Genomic DNA, 26,850 nt, shown 5'->3' with positions numbered 1-26,850 from the left:
TCTTGTCCTTCAGGCGGGCAGAAACTGGGGTGCTCCTGTGCTCCTTACAAACCTCTGTTACTACGGAGTGGTGGCTCTGAAGGGGTCAGTGCAAGGGGCCTCAAGCGTGAGTGGCTCCTGCCTGTTCGGCCATTACCCCCCATGAGGGCTCATGAAGGTGTGTGAGACCAGGTGTGTGCGCGCACACGACGGTCTGGGCATCTTGCTGCAGGAATAGCATAAGTGTCGGTGGCAAACTTACAGGACACGGGACGCGTTCACACACATCTGGTGCTCCAGCGTCTGCCTGGCCAGAGCGCTTCTCCTAAGCATCTGGGAGCAATTACTCTCCGCCAGAACCATACTGTGAGGTGAGCATATGAAGCTCGCATTTAGGTGAATTAAAAAAGTAAGCAGCATGGGGCGCCTGGGTGGCTCAGTCGGTTGGGCGTCCGACTTCAGCTCAGGTCACTATCTCGCGGTCCGTGAGTTCGAACCCCGCGTCGGGCTCTGGGCTGATGGCTCAGAGCCTGGAGCCTGCTTCCGATTCTGTGTCTCCCTCGCTCTCTGCCCCTCCCCCATTCATGCTGTGTCTCCCTCTGTCTCAAAAATAAATAAACGTTAAAAAAAATAAAAAAAAAATAAGCAGCAAACGTGCTCATGTATGCTCCTCTGTGAAAATGGTAGGCATGAGGTTTTGTTTTCCATAAACACCAGAGTCCCTTTACCTGAGTGCCCCATCAGAAGGGGACCTGAGTGGAGTCCTGTCACAGACGTGCCACTACTTATAACTGAAGCCACTGGAACTGTTTCCGGGACCTGAAGAAAATTGTGATTTTGATTTTTTTTTTTTAAAGTCAGCACCGTAGTATGCTTTTTAGCTTCAGAGTATCTCCAGATCCCAAATGATGATGACTGACGACAGGTCTGAAGCTACAGATTCAAAATTTCAAAGTGGATTTTCACTCACCAGAAAACATATACTACGTTGAACATTTTCATTGATTCCAAAAGCTTGATCCTGAACAATCTCAGATTAAAAATTACTTTTGTATCATCGGGCACCGGGGTGGCTCAGTTGGTTAAGCGTCCGACTTCAGCTCATGTCATGTTCTCTCAGTTCGTGAGTTCGATCCCTGAGTTGGGCTCTGTGCTGACAGCTCAGAGCCTGGGGCCTGCTCTGGAATCTATGTCTCCCTCTCTCTCTCCCCCTCCCCTGATTGCATGCTCTCTCTCTCTCTCTCTCTCTCTCTGTCTTAAAAATAAATTTAAAAAATGTTAGAAAAATTGCTTTTGTATCAAAGGTAAGATTCTCCAGACTCTCAAATGAGCTAACTTAGAATGTAGCTGGAGTCATGTACTGATGATTTTTATTTTTGGTTTCATAAATGTACAACCTGCATAAAGCAGGAGAGCCCCAAATGCCCCAGACCTGGCCATGGAGATAGCTCTGCTCCAGGCTGCGATATAATGTGAGGAATCCCAGAAGAGGTGATGATTTTTCTTTACAAACATTTATCAAACACTAGTTAAAGATGACAACACGTTTGGGGCTTTTTCAGGGAATATTTACTTGAAGCATACAGCATCACGAATGGAAGTTTTTCCACTTTTGCTCTCCCCTGCATGTGGCTGTTTGGAAGGTTGGCCTTCAGTGTCCAGAGGCTCCAGGAGAGATCGGTCTGTGAGTCATGTGGTCTTCGGCTCAGGAGCAAGGGCAGTGTTTTTTTGTTTTGTTTTGTTTTTTTTTAATTAAAAATGGACAAGTTGTAATTTAGAAATACATGAATGCCTGCGGATTTTTAAATTGGGTTTAAAAAAGTCATGGCAAGGAGTACAGGGACCAGGCTTTAATGACAGCCCTCTCCGGCCCTATACTTTATCACGTGAGGTCGGGGGGGGAGGCAGGGCTCTTGTAACCGGGGCATCAGGCATCTCATGATGAGGCTTCCTGTTTGCCATGGTGACAGAAAAGAGGAAACAGGGGAGTAGTGGATGCTGACTTGGGGACCTGGGACGCTGAGGATGCTAACGGCAGCACGAACCTCAGTGAGCCAGTAAAAAGTAGAGTGTCTTATTGCGGGGTTCCAGCTGATCACCACACCAGGGCTGTCTGGTCACATAGTTAATGAATTGCTAAGGGAACAGAGTAGAGCCACAGAGTCTGCTGGTCTCACACTGCTGATTTTGAAACCCTCGGGTTGTTGAGAATGTGTCAGGCGGAGAACGCTAGTGTTCCGCACAGTTAAAACTAAACGAAGAAACTGCACGTTGAATCACAGAGTCAATCTATTTCCTTTTTGAGGAAAAAGGACCTTTGAGTCACCTGAGCCGGGGTCCAGACTGGTGTTGGGAACGAGTCGGGGGGCAGGTAGCCTGGGGGATCAGAAGAGCGTGTACCCCGAATGAAGGATGTGTGCTGCTCAGCCCAGCCTCCCTGGCCTGGGAAGGGATGTTCCAGGGTTTCCGGATCCTCCCATTCTTCAAGAGAAGCTGGAAACCTGGACTGTTATGTACAACCTTCGTTGTACACATTTGGCAGTTAACCAAAAATATTTGAAAATGCCATGCAGGCCAAGACTGAGCGCAGTGGTGAGCTGATGTCCGCCCGTCTCCCTCGTTTTACAGACAGTGCTAACTGGCTGGCCCAGAGATTTTGCTGCTGGTGTGGCAGCAGCCCAAGACCCGGAGACCCAGTTTCTTGTCTCTGTGGCTGATTTTCTTTTCTCCCCATGGGCCACTTTCTGGGGGTGCTGTGGAGTGACTAGAGTATTCAGGGTTTCCTAGCTGGCAGGCTGCTCACCCTCTAGTGTTCTTGAAAGCTCTTCCTAGAAGTCACGGTCATGGCCAACTGGACCTCCCCTGAGGCGTGGCTTCTGCTCCTGGGTGTTCATGGCATGCACGCCAGGTAGGGCTGGATTCTTGGCCCATCTGTGTGTTTTCCTAGGAATCAGTGGACCTTCTTTGGGGCATGGAGTTAATACCCCCATACTTGGACCCAGACACATACTGGCTCAGCATGAAGAACACCATGCACAAATGTGGTGGAGTAGGAAGGAGGTGCTGACGACTGGACGAAGAGGGAAAAGTTCCCCAAATCCAAAGGGATTGGGACCCCCTTCCTGCTGAGTTTCTACTCTTGGTCCTCAGCCTAACCAAGACTTCCATCCACCGCCTGCATCCCAACCCCGGGGGCTAACATGGTCGTGTGGCACATGTTCTGAGTAGTGTTCTAGGCTCCCACATCAGATCACTGTTTGTGGGAAATGAGCAGTGTTCTGGGCCCTGCCACCCGGACCCTCAGAATTAGAATATTGGAGTGTGACCCAGAACTTCCTTTTAGACACGTGTTCCAGGAGGTTTCTTATACACACAGAAGTTTACGAATGACTGTTCTAGGGACGGCAGAGGCGCTGGGCAGTAGGGTCCTGTGAATCTAAGTCACGCTCTGTAGGCCCCACCACACAGGAACACCAGCGGGTCAGAGCAGCAAGGGAGTCAACTGGCCCTTTCTGGCCCACAGCCCAGAACCCAGGGGGCAGTGGTAAGTCGTGGTCCCAGGAATGCCTTCACTGGTGCGTGACCAGTGTTGTCATGCAGGGCCCTGCACTTGGGGTTTAATGCTCTGCTCTAAAAAAAAAATATATTTTTTTATGTTTATTCATTTATGAAAGACAGAGAGAGACAGAGCACAAGCAGGGGTAGGGTGGAGCGTTAGGGGGATACAGAATCCGAAGCAGCCTCCAGGCTCTGAGCTGTCAGCACAGAGCCCGATGCGGGGCTCGAACCCACAAACTGTGAGATCATGACCCGAGCTGAAGTCGGACACTCAACTGACTGAGCCACCCAGGTGCCCCTAAAAAAATACTTTTTAAGACACTTTTGAAATGCTTAATATGTCTTTCAAGTGAAGGCTAATGGGACAATGGAGCTTAGAGCCTCTGCTCATATGTGGTCTTATCTGCCTCTGCCTCCCCAGGTGGTCTTATCTGTTCTCTGCTGTGGGCTCCCACTCGACCCCACCCTGCCTGCCTGGTGATTTCCACTGCCCTCCACCCCAGCAGGAGCCTGAGTGCAGGCCCGTGACCATGTGCTGAGTTGTGGGGGTGAGGCTGTGGGTGCTGGTGAGGGTCTACACTGCCCAGTAAGTACCCCTGAGCCTGAAGAAGTGCAATGAAAATAGAAGAGAAACAAAACAAAACAAAACATCACAACACCATGACAGGTTGGAAGACAGGCTGCTGAGAAAGGAGAAAGGGTTTTTTCTGCTTTTTGAACTTGGGACCCCACATTTTCAGTTTGCACTGAGCCTTGTAAATCCTATGGTAGGCCTGGATGACCGTAGTCATAAATCATATTCTTAGTGGATTTATTTTGCTGGTGGCTTACATTAGTGAAATAATATGTTCCTTCCCTTGGTCTCTGTGTTCCCATTTTATCAACTCTTCCTGTTGATTGTAATACTCAAAGTCTTCCATATGTTGACAAGTTTCTTTATATCATACATTCCAATCTTTTTCTTTCAGTGAATGTGAATCAAAGAAATTTTGAACAGCAAAGCATTAATAAGTTAAAAATTCCCTTGTAAGTTTTATGTAAGGGTTTCGAAGATTTTAAAGAGAATCTGTGAAAGCTATAATCTTTGCGTGGTTTATCTAATTATTAAGTGTTCCATTTCAGCTGCTTGCATTTGGTTATGTGGTTTAGCTATTCCAGAGTGCTTTGCACTGCGTCACCTGGGCAGGCCAACCTAGCATGGTGCACTTAGAACACAGGTTGTGCTCAGGGAATACAGAAGGAAACGTGTGAGAATTGGATGTGCCCATGTCTTGGCAAAATGTTTTAATTTTTATTGTTTGAAGGGATAAGCAGCTGATAACACCAGGCCTGCTTATCTTCAGATAGAAGTTGTTACAGTCTGTGTCTCAGGGACCACTTTCTTAAAAAAAAATTTTTTTTAATTTTTGATGTTTTTATTTATTTTTGAGACAGAGAGAGACAGAGCATGAGCAGGGGAGGGGCAGAGAGAGAGGGAGACACAGAATGGGAAGCAGGCTCCAGGCTCTGAGCTGTCAGCACAGAGCCCGACATGGGGCTTGAACCCACGAACTGTGAGATCATGACCCTAGCTAAAGTTGGACGCTTAACCGACTGAGCCACCCAGGTGCCCCATCTTTAAAAAATTTAAAACAAAATTATTTATTTATTTTTTGAGAGAAAGACAGAGTGCAAGTGGGGCAGGAACAGAGAGAGAGGGAGACACAGAATCTGAAGCAGGATCCAGGCTCTGAGCTGTCAGCACAGAGCCCGACGTGGGGCTCGAACCCACGAACCGTGAGATCATGACCCTAGCTAAAGTTGGACACTCAACCAACTGAGCCACCCAGGCGCCCCTCAGTTGACCAATTGCTACTTGGGATGGGCTTCTCCTGGTGTTCCTCTCATCCCTCCGCTGCTCTCTCTCAGTCTCCTTGTCTTTGACTCAATCTCTGAATGTTGGAATTCGGAGGGCTTACTCCTGTGCCTTTCTTTCCAACTCATTCTATATTCTCTTGTAGCTAAGAACATAGGCTCAGAATCAGGCTGTCTGGGTTCAGTTGCTACCACTGGATTCAGTTGGCAATCTTGGCCAAGCTGTTTGGTGAAGTTACAGTTTTCTGTGAACTTGTGCTCCATGGTTTTACATGTTATAAAGTAAGAACAGTAATAGTACCTTCCCCATAGCTGGTGTGAAGATTAAATAATTCATCTTAATTAATGTCAAGTGAATAGTAAATGTTTTTAGCTACTAAAGGTTAGGTGTTTGGGCTTCTGCTTCTGACTATAATGAACTAGCTTCTGGCAGACCAGTACTCCTATCCAGAACAACCAGATAAGGCAGACAAAACGTCTCCTTGAAGGCCCCAGAGAGCTTTTAAGGCAGCCAGGACTTGGGAAGCCAAGATCCCAGAGAGGAAGGAGAGTCATTGAGGTCAGAGTCAATGAGTCTGACATGCTTTTCACCTTGATGCACTTACCAGTTCATCAGTGGCACGTGCAGAGACTATGAAGGCAAGCAGAAAGTGACTGAGAGGAGGCTGGGAAGTCAAGGAAAGCCATGAACAGTTTCTTAGTGCTGAGGAGAAGAAAACAGAGCCCAGAGCTTATGGAAATAGACGGATCTTAATAAACACTCCGTGTATTCAGTCGAGACTGAAAGATTACTCCTAGAAGTAAGGGTTAACTGAAAACAGATTAGGCCTACAAAGACAGAAACCCAGTTCTGAGTGAGCTCCATCCTTAATTGGATTAAGGTCATCTACTCCTTAAACTTGCCAGAGCTAAGGAAAATCGTCTCTGGAGAAAGATATCACCCAGAGCCTTAAAGTTTCTTCACAAAAAAATGATTGCAGTCAATAAAATATACAAAGTATATCCAGACATGGACCATAGAAATATCTGTATGTGTGATACAGATCCTAGAGTTATCAGGTATGTTCATTAAAACAATTGTGATAAATACACTCAAGAAAATAGGCAGGATAGAGAATTTTAACCAAACCAAATACAGCAGGGGTATATAATATAAAGAAGCAAGTAGAAATTATAGAAATGAAAAATACAAAAATTAAGAATGGAGTAGATGAGTTCAACTGAAGATTAGGCACATGTGAAGAGAAAGTCAATGGCCTGGAATAGCTCAATAGAAGACATTAAGAGCAATTTGTGGAGAGCAAAAAAGGGAAAATTCAGAAAAGAACCTAATAGGCATATACTACACAGATCTAAGATACATGCATTGAAGTCCCAGAATGGGAGAAGAAGGAAAATGAGACGGAAGCAACATTTGAAGAGATAATGATGAAGATTTTCCAAGACCAAAAATGATAACAGGCCACAAGTTCTGGAAGTGCTATAAACCTCAGATAAGATAAATATAAGGTAAAACACGCATAAGCACATCATATTAAAATTGATGGAAATTAAAGACAAAGAGAACATGCAGCCTGAGAAAAATAGACTCTCTTAGTTACAGAGAGGGAAGGAGGCAAACCATAAGAGACTCTTAAATACTGAGAACAAACTGAGGGTTGATGGGGGGTGGGGGAAAGGGTAAAGTGGGTGATGGGCACTGAGGAGGGCACCTGTTGGGATGAGCACTGGGTGTTGTATGGAAACCAATTTGACAATAAATTATATATATATATATATATATATATATATATATATATATATATATATATAAATAGATTCTCTTTAAAAGAACAACAGTAAGATTGGCATCTGATGTTTCAGCTGTTACTGGAGTAACAGTTTGCTAGTACTCCAAGAATTCTGTATCCTTCAAAAATATCTTCCCAAGTGAAAGTTATATGGTAATCAAAAGTATCAAGAACAAAAGAAAAAACAAATTGTATTTTATTAAAATTAAAAGCATTTGTGCTTCCAAGGATATCATTGAGAAAGTGAAAAGACAACCCATGGTTTGGGAGAGCATTTTGCAAATTGTATCTCCAAAAAAGAACTTGTATCCAGAATATATAACTCAACAACAAAAAGACAGTCCAATAAAGAATGGGTAAAGGATTTGAATAGCTATTTCTCCATGGAAGATCCACAAATGACCAATAATAAATACATAAAAAGATGCTCATGAAACACAAATCAAGCCCATGAGATACCACCTCACATTCATTATGATGACTAGAATCTAAAAGAAAACAAGTGTTGGTGGAAAACAAGTGTTGGCAATTGGAACCTTCATGCATTGCTGGTGGGAAGGTAAAATGGTGTAGCCTGTGTGGAAAACACTCTGACAATTTCTGAAAAAGTATACTCAAGAGAAATGAAAACATGTGTCTATATAAAAAGTTATATGTTATAAAAAGTTAAATGTTTGTATTAGTATTGATAGTAGCCAAAACGTGAAAAGAATCTGATGTCCATCAACTGAAGAATGAATAAATCAGATTTGCCATATCCGTACAATGGAGTATTATTTAGCAATAAAGGGAAGGCAGTACTGATAAATGCTATAATAGGGATGAATCTTAAAGACTTTACCCTAAGTGAAAAAAGCCAGCCACAAAAGACTACATATTGTGTGATTCCGTTTATATGAAAGGTCTAGAATAGGCAGATAAATCCATAAATCTTTAAGACAGAAAGTAGATTAGTGGTTTCTGGGGGCTAGATGGGAGTGTGATTGTGGGAATGACGAGTTACTGCTCATGGATATGTGGTTTCTTGTTTGGGTGATGAAAATATTCTAAAATTGTTGTGATGGAGGCACGAGGCTGTGAATGTACTAGAAGCCAGGGAATTGTACACTGTAACTGAGTTATATGGTATGTGACTTACATCTCAATAAAGCAGTTACCCTAACAATGGAGGTAATGTAAGGATGTTTCTAGACAGTAGGCACTGAAGAAATTTGTTGCCAGCATACTTTCACTAATGAGATACTAAAGAGAGTTCTTCAGGCAGAAAGAAATTGTCACAGATGGGAGCACAGAACGGCAGGAAGGAATGAAGTGTGAGAGACGAGGTAAATATGTGGGTAAATTTCAATGAATATTGACTGCTCAAAACAATGCTATGTCATGGGGTTCAAAATACATTTCTCAGTATCTCAAAAGGTCTAGACCATACTAAAATAGCCTAGTGCCCTTAAATTGGGAAGTGATAATGCTCATTTTTAGTAGGTTACTTCTGATTTCAGGAAGCCTTGTGGTCATCTGTAGGGCAAATTACTAAAATAATAAATAAGGGGGCAGATAAGAATGAATGGAATAATAGAAAAGAAATTGAAAGGAAATATGGAATAATAAAGAATAGTAGATTAACCCAAAATATGGCAAAAAAGGAGGAAAAAGGAAACTAGAACATATAGATTTGAATGTAAATATAAGCAATCACTTTAGGTTAACAGACTTTGATTAAATACTTGTATTAAAAAACTAAAATCACTAGGGGCACCTGGGTGGCTCAGTTGGTTAAGTGTCCAGCTTCAGCTCAGGTCATGATCTCATGGTTCCTGAGTTCAAGCCCCGCGTCGGGCTCTGTGCTGACAGACGGGAGCCTGGAGCCTGCTTCGGATTCTGTGCCTCATCTCTCTGCCCCTCCCCTGCTCGTGCTCTGTCTCTCCATCTCTCTGTCTCAAAAATAGAAGTAAACATTAAAAAAAAAAATGAAGATCATCAGATTGGACTAACAAAACTCATGTCCTTCTTAAAAGAGACACATCTTAAATATATGGGCCCCAAATGTTGTAAGTAAAACACTGGAAGAAGATAAGCCACACGGCACTAATGTCAGAGAAGTGGTGTGGCTGTCCTGGTAACAGATGGCGTAATGTTTAAGGTGAGCAACATTACTGGAGAAAAGGAGGAAATCTAATACTGCTCAGATTGTCAGGTCACTAGGAAATATCAACCAATCAATCAATCAATCCAATGTTGATTGAATTAAAAGGAAAAAAAGAAACATTCACAGATAGTTAAAAGCAGCGTGGAGAGAAATCTGAGAATCCCGCGTAACAAACATGTAGCTGTTGAGGACATGTCTTTTCCATTTACCGGGCCATAAAATGAGTTTCAAGAAATTTCAAAGAATTGAAATCAGAGTATATTTGCTGACTGCAGAGAAATTAAGCTGGAGATCAGCAATAAAAAAAAAATACTTGAAAATCCTTAAATATTTGGGAAGTATGTCACACATTTCTAAATAACCCATGGATCAAAGAAGAAATCCCAGTGGAATTTAGAAAATACTGTGGACTGGAGAGAGTGAAAATAGGGCATATCAGATATTGTGCGCTGTAGCTAAACCCGACTTAGAAGAAAATTAGAGTCTTAAATGCACCTAGTTGAAAAGAAGAAAGACTGAAAATTGTTAAGATTTTAGATGTTAGAACAAAGCAGCATATTAAACACAAAGAATGTAGAAGGAAGGAAATTAATGAGATTAAAAAAACCAAAATGGTGGAAAAGCAACATAATGAAACCTTGGTTCTTTGAAAAGACTAATAGATGAATGAGGGTCCTCTCCTAAACTGTTAGAGAAAAACGGGAGGAAAGCACAAATTAGCAATATCAGGAATGAAAAGGGGATAGCATTGCAGATCTTGAAGACACAAAAAGCTGTAATCTTTAGGTACACCAGTGGTTTGTGAGATTTCATCTGCCATGTTTGTATTTAGGCCCAAACCTCCCAAAATTGATTTCTCTACTCAGCACCTCTACTTGTTTTAGACATGTTAACAGAAATCCCAATGTTATCCTGTCTCCCTGCCCCCAAGAGCTTTTTGTCTAATGTTTCTCATGTTTGTGAAAGGTATCACCAATATATATTAATTTGCTCCAGCAGGAAACTCAAGATTTTGCTTCTCTCTGTTGGATACACCACACCTAATCAATCCCCATGTCTCTCTGGCTTTTCCTTCTCTCTTCTCTCTCTTGGCCTAAATCAGCCCTCTCCCTTCTCCTCTGTCCGTCACCACAGCTTCCACCACTGTCCATCACCCCTTCAAATTGCCCCCCAATTCCTGCAGTGGCATTTTCACTTGTCTTCTCCCTTCTGTCCCCACACTGCAAAGCTGGTCCTGCGGGCATCCATTTACAACCCTTTCACGGCTTCTTGTTTTCCTAGAATCAAGTCTAAAATCTCCTGTGGCCAGGACGACTCCTCTTCCACAGTCCTGGCCTTTCTTCTTTCAGTGTTCTGACTACTCACACTCCTCCCGCATCAGGGCTTTTGCAAACTTCAGCTCCCTGCTCCCCAAACTTGTCCCGCCATGAAAACAAGAACAGACACAACAAAGGTGACTAACGCATTGTCCTCATTTCCCTGAACTCCCACCAGCTGTTCAGGAACCAGTCCCATCTACAGTGGGTGAGTGCTCCCTGGACTGTCATAATCATGGTCGGCTCCCCGGGACGTGGCACCATGCCTGGCATGGAGAATGAGCTCGGGAAAGGATTATTAATCTGCATTAGGGAATGGAAGAGTGATAATGGATCAATAATAATCCTGGAATGTAGCGCTGATACGGGGTTTCAAATGGACTGAAGTGAAACAAAACGGAAAAAGGCACCTGTAAACATAAGTAAATATTCCAGTCTCTTCAGGAGAGAAGTTTAATGCGTTCTTGGTTATTTATTTAATGATAAAAAGGTCTTTGAAAATAATTCAAATATTTACCAGATTATCACACCCCCTCAGTTTAAGCTCTTAATGGGAGAAATCTTGCCTTTGTCTTTCTTGTAGACTTTGGCAGAAGCCCTTGCCTTTGGTTAGTGAGCTGTACAGTTTTGTTGACTTAAATAGAAATCGGAGGCTTGATTTGGAAACTGCCTAAATCAATTTCAGGACATTGCTTCTCTTGCTGTAGTTGGTGGCCACAAATAACATAACTTACTAAAGGTTTCTGAGGAAGTAAAATCCAGCCTCTTTCAAAGTAAATATGTTCATATTACTTCATCATCCATATAGGCTGGATCTTCAAAAATATCCTTGTACTTTACCCTAAAACATTTATTAAAATACCTGTGATGTATTTGTTGTTCTGAATAAATTAAATGGGCACCTAGGGATTTAAAAGTTTGAAAAGGATTTGTTGGGGCTGGCCAGCAGGACCTGTTTTCTGATATCACGTAAATCAGTTTCATTTGGCCTTTCTGTAGGAAGACGGGCCAACGTTACTTGTATTTTTTAAATATGTAAAATGACATCTTTAGATGAAACCAATCATTTTTCATTGTGAAATGTCTTATATATACAAAGGAATAAATGTGAAAGGTTTGTACAGTCTGAAGGACAATGAAATGCATGCCATGTCCTCGCTATCCATCTTAGGAAATGACAGAGGGCAGCCACAACGTGCGTGCCCCCCCCATCTTGTCCCTTTGCAGCGGTCCGTATGGGTTATGTGGGAGCCACAGCCCACAGATGCTTGAATGGCTGAGCCAGGGTTTTGTGCAGGTTTTATTAAGAAATTGTGAAAGGATCATGGGACACTGCTTATTGGAAAACTCTCTTCCCTAACTTTTTTTGCTTGTCACCTAAGTCCAGTTCCTTGTCTTTGCTGTCTTTGGAAGGAGCCACAAAGTTTAAGGAAGCCACAAGCTTTGTAGCAACAGATGCGACATTTGAGGGCGAAACAGGGGTAGTGCTCTTAGAACTGACCAATGGAAACATGCTGACGGCCTTTGTACTGCTCTTAGCGCTGGGAGGAGCCTCAAAGTGTGGCATCCAGGGGGCCCACAGTCAACCGTGCTGGAGAGAGACGGGACCCACAGCCACGCTTCATTTCTGAGCCAGTAGTGGGGCCAGCTTTGTGGGTGTGTGACCAGTGCGGTCAGAAGGGCCCTATGCTTGCAGCTGCCATCTTGAAAGGCTTCATACTTTTCTCTTCGAATGCGCATTTTGTACAATGGGACGATGGAACACGCTCTAGAGGCTTGGAACCACAGCTCATGCATCATTTTGCCTTTTGCTGCCCCCTTCCCTCCCTGGGAGGGGTTCACAGCTGACTACTCTCCACTCTCTGATGCTCCAGGCCTTTCCGCCAAGCACCTGCTGTTGTCCTCTGTCCCCGGTAGGGGCTCCAGGAAGGACATGCATGATTTGTGGCATCTGAGGGCTGGGCATGATGGTGGCATTCCTTCATTGAGCTGGCAGTGTCCTGGTGTGTTCTTTGGGCACCTTGGTGGAGTGAGCTTCTCACCCACCACTGGTCTGGACACTAAGCACTTCAAGTGTGAAGTTTCATTCCCTGGGGGCTGCGTGTCTGCTGTGGGTTGAGGTGGCCGGCTCACGGGAAGAGGAAATTGACCTAAAACAGCAATCATAAGATGTTGCTTCAGAGTCTGTGGGTCTACTGGGTGGTTCTTCCAGTTTGGGCCAGTGTGGCTGACACCTGCTGGGCTCTCTTGTGTCTGTCATCAGCTGGTGGGTCATCTGGAGGCTTGCTGATCCCTATTGGCCTCAGCGTGTGGCAGTTGGCAGGATGTCGGCAGGGGCAGCAGGAACAGACAGACATCCCGGAGGCTGGCTAACCCTGGCTTCTTCGTGTGCTGGCAGAGTTCCAAGAGCACTAAGCGAGGACAGCCCCAGGGGAACAAGTATTTTTCAAGTCTCTACTATGTCACATTTGCTACTGTGTTGGCCAAAGCAATACACAGGCCAACCCAGAGTCTAGGAGTAGAGAAGGAATCCACCTCTCGATGGAAGGAGCCACAAAATCATCTTGTAAGTGGTGTGGATCCGAGGACAGGAGGAAACCAATGAAATGACATTAACAAATGATATTTTGGGTTTTCTTTATTTTTTTCTCTTAAAAATCAGTGTATGTGTTCCCGCTTCTGAACTATTACCAAACTTAGCTTCAAGGATAACCCCTTGTGTATATTTATAGAACACTTCCATGCAAATCTATTTTATTGCCTACACTAAGGATCACTGGAGACCCGCTGCCAAACCCAGGTAATCATTAAGCTACCCCAGTAATATGCCACTTCGCTGGATTAATGAAAGAAAAGATTATACAGATCGAGACGTGACATCAGCCTTGTTTTAGATGTTTTCTTTCTTTTTTTGTTTTTTCCAGGGTGGTGAGTCTGCCTTTTCTTTTTGAATGCACTGTCTCTGTAGGAATAATCCAAAGAACCCGAGTGACCTTGGGCCACCTGTCTGTAAGGCGTGGAGGGCCTGTTTTAATGGTTTGTCAAGGTGGAGTGACACAAAATTCCAGGGTATTTGGAAGGGCCCTTCTTGTGGCTCTGTGAGCGACTCCCTCCTGAGCACCCCGTCTACCCTCCCACCCCCCCAGAATCCTGGCCACAGATTTATAGCCTGCAGCCCGATCTAAAGTTTTCCTGTCACACCACCGTCCCTGCCGCTCGACTTCCCTAACGGCCACACTTCTGGAACAGCCCTGTAACATTATCTTCCCACAGGGCTCCCTGCTTTGTCTTATGTCCTGAAGTGCCCGGCAGTGTCCTGGCCACTCTGCCCCCAGAGCCAAGGAAGGAGTGCAGGGGACATGCTGCCCGGGGGATCAGGGTTGACATGAAAATTGTTGGAGTCAGGAAATTCCAGGGCCCTTAAGTCATTCAGGAAGCCAGTTGACATGAGCGGCCAAGGATGGGGATCAGGTTGCCTTGGGGTTAGTTAGTAGGAATTGAGGATCCCTGTCAAGAAGTGGTGTTTCAGGGAGGTGTCTGAGTCCTCCATTGTGTAGGCAAAGTTTGGATGGTTCCGTCTGAATCTTTTTTTTTTTTTAAATTTTTTAACGTTTATTTATTTTTGAGAGACAGAGACAGAACACAAGTGGGGGAGGGACAGAGAGAGAGAGAGAGGGAGACACAGAATCTGAAGCAGGCTCCAGGCTCTGAGCTGTCAGTGCAGAGCCCCATGCTGGGCTCAAACTCACGAACCGTGAGATCATGACCTGAGCTGAAGTTGGAGGCTTAACCAGTTGAGCCACCCAGGCGCCCCTCGTCTGAATCTTGAGAATCTCCAGGTCGGAATGAACCTCCACTCACTCCCCATTCACGTTGTTGTGTTCTTTTGTAACTGGCCCTTCGTCATCCCTGACCAGATCGAAGAATTCATTTGCGTTTACTTATCAGTTTGCTTTTAAAGTGATACCCGAAGCTGACCCCCTTAAAGTATTTAGGGGATTTTACAGTTTCAGTGTGTTTGTCCAGCCCAGAAGCCCTTTATTCTTACTCCTTGGCTCATGTGATGGTTTAAATATTAATCTCATGTGTCTCGGGTGCACCGATGAGGTGGGGCTTGTGTTATGGAATGGAGCAGTCAGTGTGTGTTGACTTGTGTGGTATCTTCACAGGCCACCTGTGCTGTGGGGACCCCCGTTGTGCACGTGTATCCCGCTTGCTAAAGGCTGCGATGTCTGACGTTGACCCTTTCCTGTAGCTCCGCATACACTTCCTGACAGATTAAAAGGCACACGTTCATCTTTTCCGTTTTAGTTAAATTCACTAGCACAAATTGCCCATCTGTTAATTAGGGGAGCAGGGTTGTGACACTGGCTTAGGAAGTAATGGCGGCCTTTCTTCTGGAGGGAGGACTGGGGCATTTCTATGGAGGCTGCTTGGGTCCCGGGAGCCCGTGGCTGCTAATTATAGAGAAGGAATACGACTGAGGATGAACGTCCACACATTATAACAGTTGGTTTAAATTGCTTTTTTTTCTCTCCTGCGTTCTATTTGTGTGTTATATTTACTCCATAAAATGATCTTTGAGGGGAGGAAGCGTTTATGTGTTCCTTGGTGCCCAGCCCGTGGCTGACATATAATTTTGTTAAAATGGAACTATGGAAAGGGTAGTAATGATGCCCTGAATGTGAGGAGAGGGATGATGAGAACAGGCAGTCCGGCTAAGCGTTTGGGATTCTGTTGTCAGAGGCTGGGAGATTGTGGGGTGTTTTGCTGTGGTTCCAGGCTGGCCGGGAGCGTCCGAGGCAGATACTCGGTGGGCCAGGGTGAAGGTGAATGAAGAAAACCAGGTCTTCGTATTCATCTCAGGCTCCTGAGAATAAAGTCAGAAGGTGTGGGATGGAGAGGATGTGCAAAGTGGCCACGGTGGCCAGTAAGAACGGGGCTGTATCTGCTGGTGGCGGGGGAGCCCTGCCTCTGCCCCCACTGAGGAGATCAGCATAGGGCTGGGTGGGGTGAAAGCCAGCACGGGGTGCTCCCTGCTCTCTCCACGCTAGGTGCCCCAGCTGAATGAGTGGGAGGGCCACAAGCCGTGTATGCTGGAGCTGGCCCGGGTGGCCGGAGGGGGCTGAGAGATCAATTCTGGGGAGTTTTGTGAGCACGTTGTTGAGTGTAGCCATTATTAAAAATGAAATTATGTAAATGTACAATTAAAATAAGTTCTCTTCAAAACAAAGGTAATAAATACTCAAAATGTCACTTCTTAATGGTTTGATTATATTGTACTGCTACCCATGCATTCGAGGTTCCTGACATCTCTTGTAACTCTGTGGTGAAAATACTGTATAATGGTGGGGTGCTATGTCTCTTTTTCCAACTCCACACTCAGTGACTTCACCTTGGTGGCTTGAAACCGGCCATGGTGGGAGTATTTATACCACATACATGTGCACGTTCTGCATCTTTCCACACCAGAGCACGCTTCCTCTCTGACTTTGTTCTGTCTGTCTGGCCTGAGTGTGGACCCCAGCCTCTGAATGACTCACACCCCCTTGAGGAGAAGCAGAAACTCTTTATCCAAATGCCTCTTTCTCTGGACTCACACATTTCCGGGGGCTGAGGCAAAAGAAATTGTTATGGCTTACAGGGCTTTCCTTATCCCCATCTTCTGGTCTGTTGATTATAAGTGGGATTAAAGACAAGCACAAGTGTTGGTCCTCCCAACAGGACAGACTAAGTAAGTCTTCTTAGTTAACATCAGTAGGAGGTCGAAGCAAGACTGAGCTGCGGTGATTCTAGCTCGACACATGGTTTAGTGTTAATAGGTCCAGTTTCTGATGGAATTTTCCATCTAGGAGTGATCAAGTCTGATTTCAGCCCACAGGAGACCCTTGACCCAGGAGATGCCTTCTGCAGGAAATCCTTCCTGTCTGCCTCTTCCGCAGGCTGGGGGAGGTGGTTTTTCCGCGTGTTTCCCCTAAACCCTGGGCGCACCTCTCATGCCACAATACAGTGAGTTTGGCCAACTTGATCCTTGGGTTTGAATTCTTTTTCGGATCAGATGATCTATCTGTAAAATGCCAGTTAAGAATGCTGAACCTCACCAGCAGGCCTTGAGTAGTTAAGAGGGGCAGTTTGTTATTGGAGAAATAAAATAAGTGAATCGAATAGGATTAACCCCTTCAAATGATTTAGCTAGGTATTTCTTACAAATAATAAAAAACAAATTCCTTTCATTCTGTTGAGGATAACTAGGAACAGGAGCCGCGGGGTCTCTACAAGAATCAGCAGCCTGTTACAGATGCCAATTCTAGACAAGTCGACAGCCTACCTTTCTCTTGTCAAGGATAATGAGCAAAGCTTTTCCATCAAAAGAGACTAATTCCTAATTCCTTGTTTGAAATCTCACTTATAGTGGGAGGATTACCAGGCATTTATCTAGATGTTTTAAAGTAGTTAAATACTTGCCTTCACTTTCCCCCAATCTCTTGTCATTTTGGAATAAGAGCCTCGGCTCATCAGGTAGATGAATACTGAGAACCACCCTTACAGCCCAGGAAATCAAGCATGAAGTTGGATTTCCTCATAATGTTCATCTTTAGTAAAATATTTTCCTGTATTTTAAGTGTATCGATCCTTCTAAATGTCCTGTAATGCTGGCTGCTGCAGCAACCTCAAAATCTGCATGATTTATCACAGAGAAGGCTCTTGTCTGGCTCTTGTCATCAGCCAGGATGGCTAGTGGATGCTGGGCGACAGAACGCTCTCTTCCACGCGGTGATTAAGGAACCGGTGCTCCTCCTGTCCGGAGCGCTGCTGGTTTCTAGACTTTGGAGTCCTCCTCTGGCTTCTCTGCATCCGGCCAAAGGCAAGAGAAGAAAGGTGGATGTGCAGGGGTGCTAAGGCTGGCCTGTTGGGGGCCCTTTTTACCTTCACTGAAATTCCATTGGTTGGTACTCAGTTACATGGCCGTTAGCCCAACTGTAGGCTGGGATATGTGTTCTCTGTGCCCAGGAGGAAAAGGGAATGGGGTTGGCACACCTGTGGCATTGTCTTGGCTATACCAGAACACTGAGATGACACATACTACATTTTGCAAGTGTGGTATTGTCTTTTTAAATTTCTTTTTATGTTTTTTAAAGTTAAAAAATATTTATTTATTTATTTATTTATTTATTTATTTATTTATTTATTTAGAGTGCATAAGTAGGAGAAGGGGAGAGAGAGGGAGAGAGAGGGAGAGAGAGAGAGAATCCTAAGCAGGTTCCACGCTGTCAGCACAGAGCCCAATGTGAGGCTCGAACTCATGAACCATGAGATCATGACCTGAGCTGAAATCAAGAGTCAGATGCTTAAGTGACTGAGCCACCCAGGTGCCCCACAAACATGATATTTTCAAGTCCTCTGTAGGTTTGTGGCCATAGAAGGACGCAGAGTGGTGTAGTGATCGAGAGCATGGCCTCGAAGTAAACTACCAGCATCCAAATCCCAGCTCTACCATTTACCTGTTGTGACCCTGGGCATGTAACAATCTCTGTCTGTGCCTTAGTTTCCTCATCGTTAAAGGGGGATGACAATAGAAATGGATAGGGTTTGTGTGAGCATCCGATGATGTAATATATGTAAAATACTTAGAATTGTGTATGGAACATAATTAACAACATGTAAGTGCTAAATAAGTTGAAAAAAATTAGACTAGTAACAAAGGGACCTAATGTCTCCTTCGGTACGTTGTAATTTGGATCGGCTGTCATTCACGTGGAGAATGGCTCTTTTAGTTCAACTGTAAAAATGCTCATTGAGCAACTACTCATCGTAATGTGCCAGGTATGACCATAGAATCTGAATGAGCAGGCTTCTCAATAAAAGGAAATGACATGTTCTGTGACTCTTAATCTGTGGTCACATCAGCATTATGATTTTGGTTTCCACACGGCACATCCTCCATGGCTATTCCTGGGGCCCTCAGAGTGGAAAGTGACACTGGCACCAGAGGGCTCCTTCTCCTCCTCTGTCCACATCGACCAGACGGTGTCCGTGCCACTCCCTCAATAGGTGTTATTTCTGTCTACTCACAATGGAGTTTGCTCCCAATTTGTTTGTACGAACACATAACCTCTCCAAGTTATGATCCAAATTTCAGAAGAATGCTTGATTTCAAAAGACACATGAGGGCAATGTGAAGTGATTTCTCCATACCAAGTCCCCATCCCAGGAGGAGGCTGGGCTTAAAGGCTCTTTCTCTTGCAGCTCGACGACTGCACGCTACAGCTCTCCCACAATGGCGCCTACCTGGACTTGGAATCCACCCTGGCAGAGCAGCGGGACGAGCTGGAAGGCTTCCAGGATGATGCTGGGTAAGAGCGACGGTTATCCCTGCTGACTAGTCCCAACTTTCCAAGATATGGGGGGTACATTAAGGCCTTAAAATATTCAGGGGAAACCACCATAGCTTTGACGGTCTCTTCACTCACAGTCAGGCAAAAGAAGGGAGATGCAAGTGACTGACCAGTAGTATTTGCAAACGCTTTTGTATTTTGAGTTATTCTTCTTGACGAGGCCACTCAGGGGCAGGGAAATTTCTGGCATAGTTTAGTTAAGTGGCTTGTAAGTTTTTTCTAAGTTTATTTTTTTATTTTGAGAGAAAGGGAGAGCATGAGCAGGAGAGGGGCAGAGAAAGAAGAGAGAGAATCCCAAGCAGGCTCCATGCTATCAGCACAGAGCCTGATGTGGGGCTCAAACCCGTGAAACTGTGAGATCATGACCTGAGCGGAAATCAAGGATCAGACTGAGCCACCCAGATGCCCCTAACTTGTTTTTTTTTTTTAAGCCAGATATAATTAAATTAACATTTTCTAGATTTTAGTAGTTGACAACTATTTTAAGCATTGTTTGTAATATCTTTCTGGGTATTTAGTTTCCTTGGAAGATGCCCTAGTAGTTTATTTTGTCCTATATCATCTTTTGAACTCATTACAGTGGGGAAAATAATTAGTAATTATGTTAATCAACATCAAGTTACTTTCAGCTTACATTTAGAATGCTTAATACTTCTGATTGCTGTGAATCTGAATACAACAATACACATAAAAAATCAGAGATGTGTACAGAAAGTAAAATCACCGTAGGAATATGAACATATGGTCAGCTGTTCCTGTATTTATGAGGTTATTGAAATAGCCTTTTGATTGGGGCCCCCTGCCTTCCTTTCTGTTCTCATCCACTCAGAATCAAGTATATCTCTGATTTCATCACCTTCCTCCTTAGAAACCTTCAGAGATTTCTTGTTGCTTCCAAATAATGCTTAGCTGTATTAATCTGATGTTCGAGGTTCTCTGCAAAAGTTGCTCTGAAGCTGCCTTGCCCAAGTTAAAAATAGATTACAGCCAGATGAATATTGATTCTTCACGAATGGCTCAATAAATGAGGGAAAGTGGGAGCCTTCTTAGTTTTCTACCTGACCCTAGTTTTCCCTGCCTTAACACCTGCCACAATTTACAGTCCTTTATCCCTTAATTGTCCCCCAATTATCTGCTGCTAAAGCTCTACTAGGTCAGAAGTGGGCCTGTCTGAATATCTGTCATCTAGCTTTTTTCCAACACATTATAGGTACTTACTGAACATTGGTGACCAGGTAAATGGCAGGATTCCACAATGGAGTCCTGAAAAACATTACCATGAGCCCTAAGGCTAGGGTCCTTGGTAGGAACCAGCAGGGTTTTCTGAGGACCCAGCTGTGTGTGGGAACAGACCTGAAAACTATGATAGGCCGTACACACAGGAGGGGTATCATTATTATGTCACACCAGATTCTATTCATCATCATTAAAAAAATTAACATTATTAGATTGATAGACTTGAGAAGATTCCATTGCTATAGTTGTTTTTTTTTTTTTTTTTTTTTTTTTATGAAGTTTATTGACAAATTGGTTTCCATACAACACCCAGTGCTCATCCCAAAAGGTGCCCTCCTCAATACCCATCACCCACCCGCCCCTCCCTCCCACCCCCCATCAACCCTCAGTTTGTTCTCAGTTTTTAACAGTCTCTTATGCTTTGGCTCTCTCCCACTCTAACGTCCTTTTTTTTTTTTTTTTTTCCTTCCCCTCCCCCATGGGTTCCTGTTAAGTTTCTCAGGATCCACATAAGAGTGAAACCATATGGTATCTGTCTTTCTCTGTATGGCTTATTTCACTTAGCATCACACTCTCCAGTTCCATCCACGTTGCTACAAAAGGCCATATTTCATTTTTTCTCATTGCCACGTAGTATTCCATTGTGTATATAAACCACAATTTCTTTATCCATTCATCAGTTGATGGACATTTAGGCTCTTTCCATAATTTGGCTATTGTTGAGAGTGCTGCTATGAACATTGGGGTACAAGTGCCCCTATGCATCAGTACTCCTGTATCCCTTGGGTAGATTCCTAGCAGTGCTATTGCTGGGTCATAGGGTAGGTCTATTTTTAATTTTCTGAGGAACCTCCACACTGCTTTCCAGAGCGGCTGCACCAATTTGCATTCCCACCAACAGTGCAAGAGGGTTCCCGTTTCTCCACATCCTCTCCAGCATCTATAGTCTCCTGATTTGTTCATTTTGGCCACTCTGACTGGCGTGAGGTGATACCTGAGTGTGGTTTTGATTTGTATTTCCCTGATAAGGAGAGACGCTGAACATCTTTTCATGTGCCTGTTGGCCATCTGGATGTCTTCTTTAGAGAAGTGTCTATTCATGTTTTCTGCCCATTTCTTCACTGGGTTATTTGTTTTTCGGGTGTGGAGTTTGGTGAGCTCTTTATAGATTTTAGATACTAGCCCTTTGTCCGATATGTCATTTGTAAATATCTTTTCCCATTCCGTTGGTTGCCTTTTCGTTTTGTTGGTTGTTTCCTTTGCTGTGCAGAAGCTTTTTATCTTCATAAGGTCCCAGTAATTCACTTTTGCTTTTAATTCCCTTGCCTTTGGGGATGTGTCGAGTAAGAGATTGCTACGGCTGAGGTCAGAGAGGTCTTTTCCTGCTTTCTCCTCTAAGGTTCTGATGGTTTCCTGTCTCACATTTAGGTCCTTTATCCATTTTGAGTTTATTTTTGTAAATGGTGTGAGAAAGTGGTCTAGTTTCAACCTTCTGCATGTTGCTGTCCAGTTCTCCCAGCACCATTTGTTAAAGAGGCTGTCTTTTTTCCATTGGATGTTCTTTCCTGCTTTGTCAAAGATGAGTTGGCCATATGTTTGTGGGTCTAGTTCTGGGGTTTCTATTCTATTCCATTGGTCTGTGTGTCTGTTTTTGTGCCAATACCATGCTGTCTTGATGATGACAGCTTTGTAGTAGAGGCTGAAGTCTGGGATTGTGATGCCTCCTGCTTTGGTCTTCTTCTTCAAAATTCCTTTGGCTATTCGGGGCCTTTTGTGGTTCCATATGAATTTTAGGATTGCTTGTTCTAGTTTCGAGAAGAATGCTGGTGCAATTTTGATTGGGATTGCATTGAATGTGTAGATAGCTTTGGGTAGTATTGACATTTTGACAATATTTATTCTTCCAATCCATGAGCAGGGAATGTCTTTCCATTTCTTTAAATCTTCTTCAATTACCTTCATAAGCTTTCTATAGTTTTCAGCATACAGATCCTTTACATCTTTGGTTAGATTTATTCCTAGGTATTTTATGCTTTTTGGTGCAATTGTGAATGGGATCAGTTTCTTTATTTGTCTTTCTGTTGCTTCATTGTTAGTGTATAAGAATGCAACTGATTTCTGTACATTGATTTTGTATCCTGCAACTTTGCTGAATTCATGTATCAGTTCTAGCAGACTTTTGGTGGAGTCTATCGGATTTTCCATGTATAATATCATGTCATCTGCAAAAAGCGAAAGCTTGACTTCATCTTTGCCAATTTTGATGCCTTTGATTTCCTTTTGTTGTCTGATTGCTGATGCTAGAACTTCCAGCACTATGTTAAACAACAACGGTGAGAGTGGGCATCCCTGTCGTGTTCCTGATCTCAGGGAAAAAGCTCTCAGTTTTTCCCCGTTGAGGATGATGTTAGCTGTGGGCTTTTCATAAATGGCTTTTATGATCTTTAAGTATGTTCCTTCTATCCCGACTTTCTCAAGGGTTTTTATTAAGAAAGGGTGCTGGATTTTGTCAAAGGCCTTTTCTGCATCGATTGACAGGATCATATGGTTCTTCTCTTTTTTTTTGTTAATGTGATGTATCACGTTGATTGATTTGCGAATGTTGAACCAGCCCTGCATCCCAGGAATGAATCCCACTTGATCATGGTGAATAATTCTTTTTATATGCTGTTGAATTCGATTTGCTAGTATCTTATTGAGAATTTTGGCATCCATATTCATCAGGGATATTGGCCTGTAGTTCTCTTTTTTTACTGGGTCTCTGTCCGGTTTAGGAATCAAAGTAATACTGGCTTCATAGAATGAGTCTGGAAGTTTTCCTTCCCTTTCTATTTCTTGGAATAGCTTGAGAAGGATAGGTATTATCTCTGCTTTAAACGTCTGGTAGAACTCCCCTGGGAAGCCATCTGGTCCTGGACTCTTATTTGTTGGGAGATTTTTGATAACTGATTCAATTTCTTCGCTGGTTATGGGTCTGTTCAAGCTTTCTATTTCCTCCTGATTGAGTTTTGGAAGAGTGTGGGTGTTCAGGAATTTGTCCATTTCTTCCAGGTTGTCCAATTTGTTGGCATATAATTTTTCATAGTATTCCCTGATAATTGTTTGTATCTCTGAGGGATTGGTTGTAATAATTCCATTTTCATTCATGATTTTATCTATTTGGGTCATCTCCCTTTTCTTTTTGAGAAGCCTGGCTAGAGGTTTGTCAATTTTGTTTATTTTTTCAAAAAACCAACTCTTGGTTTCGTTGATCTGCTCTACAGTTTTTTTAGATTCTATATTGTTTATTTCTGCTCTGATCTTTATTATTTCTCTTCTTCTGCTGGGTTTAGGCTGCCTTTGCTGTTCTGCTTCTATTTCCTTTAGGTGTGCTGTTAGATTTTGTATTTGGGATTTTTCTTGTTTCTTGAGATAGGCCTGGATTGCAATGTATTTTCCTCTCAGGACTGCCTTCGCTGCGTCCCAAAGCGTTTGAATTGTTGTATTTTCATTTTCGTTTGTTTCCATATATTTTTTGATTTCTTCTCTAATTGCCTGGTTGACCCACTCATTCGTTAGTAGGGTGTTCTTTAACCTCCATGCTTTTGGAGGTTTTCCAGACTTTTTCCTGTGGTTGACTTCAAGCTTCATAGCATTGTGGTCTGAAAGTATGCATGGTATAATTTCAAGACATCAGGGGACTAATGAACAGTCACGAGGAGCTGAAAAACGCTTTAAAGGAAATGGAAAACAAAATGCAAACCACCACAGCTCGGATGGAAGAGGCAGAGGAGAGAATAGGTGAACTAGAAGATAAAGTTATGGAAAAAGAGGAAGCTGAGAAAAAGAGAGATAAAAAAATCCAGGAGTATGAGGGGAAAATTAGAGAACTAAGTGATACACTAAAAAGAAATAATCTACGCATAATTGGTATCCCAGAGGAGGAAGAGAGAGGGAAAGGTGCTGAAGGGGTACTTGAAGAAATCATAGCTGAGAACTTCCCTGAACTGGGGAAGGAAAAAGGCATTGAAATCCAAGAGGCACAGAGAACTCCCTTCAGACGTAACTTGAATCGATCTTCTGCACGACATATCATAGTGAAACTGGCAAAATACAAGGATAAAGAGAAAATTCTGAAAGCAGCAAGGGGTAAACGTGCCCTCACATATAAAGGGAGACCTATAAGACTCGTGACTGATCTCTCTTTTGAAACTTGGCAGGCCAGAAAGAATTGGCACGAGATTTTCAGGGTGCTAGACAGCAAAAATATGCAGCCAAGAATCCTTTATCCAGCAAGTCTGTCATTTAGAATAGAAGGAGAGATAAAGGTCTTCCCAAACAAACAAAAACTGAAGGAATTTGTCACCACTAAACCAGCCCTACAAGAGATCCTAAGGGGGACCCTGTGAGACAAAGTACCAGAGACATCACTACAAGCATAAAACATACAGACATCACAATGACTCTAAACCCGTATCTTTCTATAATAACACTGAATGTAAATGGATTAAATGCGCCAACCAAAAGACATAGGGTATCAGAATGGATAAAAAAACAAGACCCATCTATTTGCTGTCTACAAGAGACTCATTTTAGACCTGAGGACACCTTTAGATTCAGAGTGAGGGGATGGAGAACTATTTATCATGCTACTGGAAGCCAGAAGAAAGCTGGAGTAGCCATACTTATATCAGACAAACTAGACTTTAAATTAAAGGCTGTAACAAGAGATGAAGAAGGACATTATATAATAGTTACAGGATCTATCCAGCAGGAAGAGCTAACAATTATAAATGTCTATGCGCCGAATACCGGAGCCCCCAAATATATAAAACAATTACTCATAAACAGAAGCAAACTTATTGATAAGAATGTGGTAATTGCTGGGGACTTTAACACCCCACTTACAGAAATGGATAGATCATCTAGACACACGGTCAATAAAGAAACAAGGGCCCTGAATGAGACATTGGATCAGATGGACTTGACAGATATATTTAGAACTCTGCATCCCAAAGCAACAGAATATACTTTCTTCTCGAGTGCACATGGAACATTCTCCAAGATAGATCATATACTGGGTCACAAAACAGCCCTTCATAAGCTATAGTTGTTTTTTAATGTGTATTTATTTTTGAGAGAGAAACAGAGTGTGAGTGGGGGAGGGGCAGAGAGAAAAGGAGACACAGAATCTGAAGCAGACTCCAGGCTCTGAGCTGTCAGCACAGAGCCAGAAGTGGGGCTCAAACTCACGGATCGTGAGATCATGACCTGAGCTAAATAAAGTTGGATGCTCAACCGACTGAGCCACTCAGGAGTCGCACCCATTGCTATGGTTTTTACCAAGTGTTTGACAATGACATCCCTTTATATAAGATGTGAGAATTCAGGCTGGATGACCGTCTAATTGGATGACTTCACTCCAGGAGTGTTATGAGTAGACTGCTGTCAACCTGAAAAATGTCTCTATTGGTGTTATAGTTGAAGACCATGCCCTGTTTGATTTTTTTTCTTTATCCAAATTTGAATTATTTGGAGTTGGGAGCTTAGGGGAAAAAAGCAACACTACATTAGACACCAGTATCAAGAGTTAAAAATGGAGAAGAATATAACATTTACAGAATGCCTGCTATGCTAGCCACTATACCAACCACCTTATTCACGGCATGTGCATTTAATAGTTCATCTTAGTGGTCATGCGACTGGATTTGGTTGTTTCTGTTTTTCATCTGAGACAACTGAGGGTCAGAAGTTAAATTACATGTCCTAGGAGACAGAGTCGGTAGAGGGTAGAGCCTAGTTTGAACACAGGTAGACTGATTGCAAGTGTGTATTCCCCCAGCCATCCCAAGAGCTTCCGGGCAAAGGCATTTCAGGTTTACTCAGGATGTGCATTGGCACCTTGGGTGACGTAGGTTGGTTCATGCAAGGACATCATCGGTCCCAGGCTAAAACGCTGGATTTAGTTCAAATAGCACTCAAGCACACTGCACGGAGGCTCCAGAGAAGACACATTTGCTGCCATCATCTGGCACTGTCCACGTCAGCAGTCAGGTGCAGCCATTCCTCAAGAGCCAGGAACCCTGCTGTAAGCTCCCAGAGGAGATCCTGGGGCTTTACTTTCTCACTCCGTTCCTTTGTGAATCATCACCTGGCCATCGGTCCATCTGAGGGGACCAGCCATGACCCCATTTCTGCACCCTAAACCTAAGATGAATCATGGCAAGACAAGAAGGCAGGACTCATACGTGGGAAACTGTGAACAGGAGAAGGTAGCCAGACCATGCTGGGTAGCTGTGTTTTTGGCAGGTGGGCTCCAAACTCACCCAAGATGGGGCTTTGTATCGTCTTTGAAAAAGCCTGGGTCTGTGGTGACCCACCCCTTGTCCTTTGGAATGTACCTAGGATGACATTCCTTTTCGTCCAGAGGAGTATGAAGAAGCTACCTTTACTGACATTGGTGGGGAGACCCCTCTGTCCCTGGCCTAGGTTGCAGAAGACAGGCCAGGATGATGCTGTCCTGGCATTGCCGGGTCACTCTGTTGTCTCTGGGTCATTTACCACCACTTAGCTCTGGCAGCATGTGGCAAATTGCT

The 26,850-nt window shown here is 43.6% G+C and overlaps 1 protein-coding gene across 3 annotated transcripts in view; it reads left to right on the top strand.

Moving 5' to 3' along the window:
• FHOD3 (formin homology 2 domain containing 3) overlaps positions 1–26,850 on the top strand; it is a 475,398-nt gene that overhangs the window by 42,430 nt on the left and 406,118 nt on the right. For all 3 annotated transcript variants that reach the window (XM_047087059.1, XM_047087061.1, XM_047087060.1), the window contains exon 2: positions 18,891–18,997. In XM_047087059.1, coding sequence (XP_046943015.1) covers positions 18,891–18,997 — 107 coding nt within the window. The remainder of the gene's footprint in view (positions 1–18,890; positions 18,998–26,850) is intronic.

Source organism: Lynx rufus, unplaced genomic scaffold (assembly GCF_022079265.1).
Source record: "Lynx rufus isolate CCGP_SWC_20201006 ecotype Redwood Valley unplaced genomic scaffold, mLynRuf1.p SCAF_22, whole genome shotgun sequence".
Classification (NCBI taxonomy): Eukaryota; Metazoa; Chordata; class Mammalia; order Carnivora; family Felidae; genus Lynx; species Lynx rufus.
Note: the sequence above shows the minus strand (reverse complement) of the source record. Positions and strands in the feature narration are given on the sequence as shown.